This window comes from Pleuronectes platessa, unplaced genomic scaffold (assembly GCF_947347685.1).
Source record: "Pleuronectes platessa unplaced genomic scaffold, fPlePla1.1 scaffold_223, whole genome shotgun sequence".
Classification (NCBI taxonomy): Eukaryota; Metazoa; Chordata; class Actinopteri; order Pleuronectiformes; family Pleuronectidae; genus Pleuronectes; species Pleuronectes platessa.
In genome coordinates this window covers 15,001-21,681 of record NW_026519026.1, presented here as the reverse complement: position 1 = coordinate 21,681, position 6,681 = coordinate 15,001, and the positions used below count along the sequence as shown (strand labels likewise).

At 44.8% G+C, this 6,681-nt stretch overlaps 1 protein-coding gene across 1 annotated transcript in view; it reads left to right on the top strand.

Moving 5' to 3' along the window:
• LOC128436373 (extracellular matrix organizing protein FRAS1) overlaps positions 1-6,681 on the top strand; it is a gene marked incomplete at its 3' end in the record, with an annotated part of 53,753 nt that overhangs the window by 33,266 nt on the left and 13,806 nt on the right. The window contains exon 17 of the mRNA XM_053418139.1: positions 1,970-2,293. Within this exon, the coding sequence (XP_053274114.1) occupies positions 1,970-2,293 (324 nt within the window). The remainder of the gene's footprint in view (positions 1-1,969; positions 2,294-6,681) is intronic.

Sequence of the window (6,681 nt, the reverse complement as noted above, 5' to 3'; positions counted from 1 at the left end):
CTCTCACTCACCTGTGAGCCGAGGATCTAAGGGCAGCCCCCACCACCTGAGTGTCTCTGTTGTTTTTCTCTGCCTCGGGGGGGGGGGGGGGATTTTTCTCGGTTCCCGTTAGTGGGCCAGCTTGTCGCGGGACGAATTTTTATTTTTACATCCAAAGGCTTTTGTTTCCCTCCTTTGAACTGCAGCAGTGCCAACACAGGATTTAGGAGGGCACCCGGGGGCTGGTGGGCGGTCTCTGGGAGAAGGGCACCCGGGGGCCAGGGGGCTGTCTCTGGGAGATAATTCCTCCAAAGCAGAAGTGTTGTCACCCACCGGCCCCCAACACAACACGAGGGGCAACAGGCTGTAGATAACAACATGCTCCTTCTGTTGTTTGGAGGCTTTGGTTCAACTCCCTCAGCGCCTGAGGACGAAGCAGCCGAGCTCCTCATCGAGGGGAGGAGGAGCCCACGGAGACGGGGGTGTCTCTACCTGAGCTTCCATCACTGCCAAGCTGAGGCGCTGACAAAGGATTTTAACAACAACGACTCATATTGAAATTATCTGCATCAGTGGCTTTTTTAAGGAGCCTCCAACTCCTACTGTGTGTTCCTCCTTGTTTTCTTTGTCAGATATTCAAACACACAAACACACACACACACACACACACAATATGCAAATGAACTTTTCTCTTCAACAGAAATCAAAACTTTCTTTATGCATAGGTTTGGCAAAGTATTACTTAATTTAAAAAAACTGGAAGAGAAAAGTAAAACTAAAACACTGCCACGCAACTTTCTAACCTTAAAGGGACAGTTCATCCAAAAATGTTAAATTCATTCATTGGCTCCACTCTTATAATTACATCCATAATTACACTCATTAGTATATTATACTCGCCACTCTGCAGATGGACTTTCAGGAGTGAACAGTGTTGCAGCCAAATTCCAAACAAATTACATTTAGTAAAGTTCTTGCCAGAACTCACTTCCCACTCCTCAGGCCTGACAGCTTCAACTCTCACAATCAGCTCCAGTAGGTTGAAGAGTGAAGCTGAACTGTTGATCAGATAAAAAAAAGACTCAGAAGTTATTAAAAAAACAGAGTTTATCTCCAAAAATATGGCAAATTCTGAACAGAGTTCTGTGGATTTGTTACAGCAGCAGCTCCTCTGGTGCAGGAAGCAGAGGATCATGGGTAATATCCAGCGGTCGGTTGTATTTCAGTTCAGTGAGTGGAGAGACGCAGGCGGAGCTCTGACAGATTGTCCTCTGGAAAAGGAAATGCCCACAGTGTCATGTGGAATTTCAGTGATTCAGTCAGAGAGACCCACTGTGAGTCTCTGTGGGTCATTACAATAACTCATACTTGTAAGTATCATTTGATTTGGTTATAATTGCAAAAATGTCCCTTCATGGAGCTTAATCTCATTCTAAGCATCTCGGAGACGAGCGGATCGGCCGAGTTGTTCTGACAAATATCCACATCCGGCACTTTTTTACAAACCTCAGTAACTTTATAACTTTATTACTTTATAACTTTATTACGAACTCAGAAGACGCGTGAGGCTCGACCTCTGTTTCCCACTCGCTCTCTGGGTGAGGGAGAGGAAACTTCCCTTTCAGGTCGCTTTAATGAGGCTCTGTGGTTAACCCCCCCCCCCCCCCCCCCTCCCTTCACCTTCATCTTTTTCATCTCCTCGGTGGCAGGACACCACGGCCGCCCTCAGCCCCCCCCCCTCCCCCCCGACCCTCTGAGAGAAAATCCATCATCTGACAGTTTGGGCGTCTTTGGGAGAAATTGCCATCTCACTGTTTTCTGAGCCTTGAAAAGTTTTTATCACAGTTTTCAACACTTGAAGTTTTAGATCAAGGATCCGTCTCCCGGTGGAAACTATTGTATTTTCACTCCTGAGTTGTGAAGATTTGTTTTGGATTGTGTGTTGAATGAAAACGACCCTCTGCTCCTTTCTCCTCCGAATCGTCTCCAGCCTCCGAGGGTCACCGCTCTCGCTCCGTTACCCGTGAAGGGCCCCGGGGCCTCGGCCGCCATCACCAAGTCGGTGCTGCAGCTGGACGACCCCGACAACCCGGCCGACGTTCTGATCATGGTGCTCGAACCGCCGCGCCACGGCCAGCTGGCCCGTCTGCACGGAGACCGGGCGCTCAGCCGCTTCAAGCTGGAGGAGCTGGCGAGGGAGCAGATCCAGTATGTCCACGACGGCTCAGAGTGGGAGGAGGACTGGGCGGTGCTGCAGGTCAGCGACGGCCACAGCTACAGGAACGTTCTCCTGCAGGTGCACATCAACCAGAAGGTAGGAGGAGCACAGGAGGAGGACGGGAGAGCCATGCTTCAGCCTGATGATTCATATTGATTTACTGATTCTGCATCTTGATCTAGATTAATACTCACAAACTTCAGTTTTATTCACGCAGACTCTAGAGAATAGATTGTAAATAAAGATGGACGACATGTAGGCTTCCCAAAGTGAAGCCAAAACATCTAGATCGCCCCCTGGTGGCTGCAGATTAGGTCATAAACTTGTTTAAGTTAAGTTGAGTACTTAACCTAAAGTAACTGTTAAATAAAAGTTTGTCAAAGATGGTTTCTGTCATGTTAGGGAGTTCTTATCATACTGATCATCCATCTTTATTTACCGTCTATAATTAAGACCTGTTTTAGTCTAGTGTCTGTTTCTTTTTTACTTTCTTAAACAAGGGTTAGGTTTATAAGACCTGTCACACATCAGAGAGAGAGAGAGAGAGAGAGAGAGAGAGAGAGAGAGAGAGAGAGAGAGAGAGAGAGAGAGAGAGAGAGAGAGAGAGAGAGAGAGAGAGAGAGCAGCAGTTATCGCTCCTCTGTCATCGCTCCTAGGGACAAAGTTTTATGACAAGGACACAATTATCTGGCAGCAAGTGCATTCCAGCCTGACCGGAGGGGGGGGGGGCGGTGTTCGGCATGGGAGAAATGTTTTTGGCACGAACACGTGCACACACACACAGACACACACACACACACACACACACACACACACACACACAAGCACACTCAGGAGGTAGATGGGAGACAGGACAGGACCCTTGTTCCAGTTTTGAATATGTCTAGATGCAGAGAAGCATGTTTGAGTGTGTGTGTGTGTGTGTGTGTGTGTGTGTGTGTGTGTGCATGTCTGAGTAAGAATGTGGGTCAGAGAAGTGAAGGATCAGGAATGAACGATTGGAATGTACTGTGTCGGCGAGGGTTTAGAAATAGTATAGAAATATAAGTGTAGAAATATATGTGTGTGTGTGTGTGTGTGTTTGTGTGTGTGTGTTTGTGTGTGTGTGTTTGTGTGTGTGTTTGTGTGTGTGTGTGTGTGTGTGTGTGTGTGTGTGTGTGTGTGTGTGTGTGTGTGTTTGTGTGTGTGTTTATCCTGCAGGCATCACTCTTCCCCGCTCTGTCTCAAGTCCCAAGTTTAATGAGCCACTTACAATCAACTAGAAATATCAAGTCAAGTCAATTTATTACACACACACACACACAAACACACACACACACACACACACACACACACACACACACACTGGTATCTGTAATGTAAAGTGTCCCGATGCAGTGCTCTGCCATTACTTACACAGAGCAGGATGGACAGAATGATGGAAAGCATGGAGAGGGTTTAGATTTATCTCAGGAGCATCTGGACACGTCACAGCAGCTTGTTCATCAGCTTCTCCTCCGTGTGGCCTCGGTGCAGGTAGATCCACGAGGAGTAGAAAGTCAAGTTGAAGAAATGTGAATTAATCTTCTGTTTTAAAACCGACACATCTTGTCCAGCCTCTTGTTCAGCAGCTCGGGAAACATTTGCAGACGTTGTAAATGAAACAACAACAGTGAGAGAGAGAAGAGAGATAAAGATTCTCGGATGTGCTCTAAAAATAAAGAAAAGTAGACAGAGAAGGTTTTGAATCACGACTGGAAACTCTCCCTCATGTTCAGTCCGTGACCTGTAATCCAAAACCCTGTGGAGATGTTAGGAGCAGCGATGTGAAACCACAACGTCCCAGATTTAAAAATCCTGACAGGACAAACTGAAGCTTCTCTTCTCGAACCGAACAACCGACGTGATGGAGGGATGAGAGAGGGAAAGAAAGGAGGAGAATATCAGATGTGGAGTCGCTAAGGAGTGTTGAAAGAAATCAAAATGGGCAAATCAAACACATGATAAATTCATTTAGTACTCATATTGTTAAGATAATATATTTCCTTTGATTTGACAGTGACTCGTTAACGACACACAGATGCTCCTCATGCATTTAAATATATATTGCAGTGAATAATAATGTTAATTAGACTTGATGATGTTCCAGATGATGCTGGATTGTCTGCACCTCTCTGGATTTTAAGTTTATTTTATCCGGCAGCTGCAGACTCACAGTTAAAAAGTGAAAAAGTTTATCAGTTAAACATTGAATCCACCACGGTGCCCTTCACCTCCCTCAGATATCTCTGATCTCAGAGCAGCCGCGGTGGCCCACACGAACCCGCTGTGTGCAGTTTACCGGTGTTAACCCGCAGCTCTCCTGGATGTTTGAGTTCAGATTGAAGTGTGGAGCTCCTGCTGCCGGGGAGCCGGGGTCTAATGTGGTGCAGCCTCCACGCTGCAGCTCTCCAGCCGGGCGCTCTGCAGACTGTGAGCCGAGCAGGGCGAGTGGAGAGTGAGAGAGAGAGGGAAAGCAAAGAGCCGACTCTCGACTTTAACAAAAAACAAAGTCAAAGGAATTCTTAGTTTGGAGAGTTTGGCAGAGTTTCTTCCTCCGAACGCTCAGTTCAGGGACAAGAGATAGAAGCCGGAGCTTTGGGTTTCAATTACCGACTAATTACTGAATAATATATCTTCCTCTGCTGATTTCTCATCTTCATCGTCACAGGGTTATGATTATTAAACTTAGTTTTTTCTTAATAATCCCCCCCGTCCATGACGACACGATAGCCTGCTCTGATTGGTTGTTTTAAAGCCGTCACACTCATTAGACGCAGGATTTACTGAGATTAAATAAAGAATATGTTGCAGGTTAATATTCAGTCTCCTTTCTGTAACTTTGACGAGTCCATCAGCTCGTCCTGCTCCCTCCAGCTCGGGGGGGGGGTGGGAGATGTGAGAGACTAAATTCTCATTGCCACACATTGCCGTCACTTTCCCTGTCGCCAGCTCACCCCCGATGTTTTATGGACGACACAGACTCCATCTCGGATGAAGTAATTTATCTCTGTTTGGTGGACGGCAGCCAAACTCTGTCTCCATCCAGCTCCAGGTCTGTTTACAGTCTGAGTCCTGCTGACTCTGTGAACCTCTGCTATTACACAGCTTCCATGTATTTGCTCTCAGAATCACTGCGGCTGAGAATAATGACGATTTCTGGACCATCGGCGAATGAAACTTCACTTGTTCGACTGTTGACTGGGATTAAAGATGGATGCCTCCTCCATGTTAGCAGACAGGACATGGACTCAACTAAAAAGTCACAATACACATCAAATCAGGAGATGGTTTCTTTCATTTAGTTTCTTTCAAAGTTCATATTCAGGATATTTTAGCTTCATTTCTAGATAGTGGAGTTAGAGGACATGTGTCGTCCATCTTTATTTACAGTCTGTCACATTTAACTATATAAACTACAGGTTTACAGATTTGGTTTCACAAGGGGACCGTTGGGCCTTCATGGAGATTTGCTCTTTGTCGAGTTGCATTTAAAATATAAAAGTAAGAACTTCTATTTATCCTCTTTTTACTGCTCAGCCTGATATATTAAATATAAAATCCCAAGAGTAAGATACAGAAGTTTGATTCTGATTACTGACTCCGGTGTTGAGTTCATGACCTTCGTCCTCTGAGTTTGCTTTATTCGTGTTTTTCTCCACAAACTTTCCTCTACTTCTCTAACTGTTAAAAAACAAACTCTCTCCCGTTTTATCTGAAATTACATCAAGAAAATTCCGTCCTTTCTTTTCCCACAGGTCACAAGCAGAGATATCCTCTGCAGTTTCACATTCTGTGCACCTGTTTGTAGGAGATTAGCCTGTTTGTCTATTGTGGGAACACAAATCTCTTTAGATCTGACTTTATATCCAAGTAAAAACTAAAAAAATACAATTATTAAATGTGTATTTGCAGCTGCAGGTTAATGAGTGAGGGGAAGTTCGAAGTCTGCAGAAATCAGGAAACTTCACCAACTTGTGAATCTGAAAAGATCCGTCTGCCCTGCTTTTATTTTGAAAAGGTGTCCTTAAAAGACCTTGTTCGTCTCGATCAACAGTTTGAAAACATATTCACACTCGTCCTCTAAACTTTAGAACATGCAGACTCAAGGATGGAAAAGGATAACATCTTCAGCCAGCACATGTGTGTGTGTGTGTGTGTGGGTGTGGGTGTGGGTGTTTGTGTTCCTCTAAATACGTTCTAAATAATTGACCTGACGTTGATGTTCTCTGAAAGTTGAAGTACCTTTGTCTAATTGTAGAAAACAAGATTGAAATAAACTATTTTACTAATATTTAATGAATCATTTATACTTTAAACACGAGTTTGAAGCTTTTAAGTTTTATTTGGCTATTTTTTTTGGGGGGGGGGGGGGGTTGTGTTTCCATCTGCAGTAGTTTGTTTGCTCTTTAGCAGCAATACACAAAAACTACTCGACCGATTACAGTAGAACTGGCTGGAAAAAT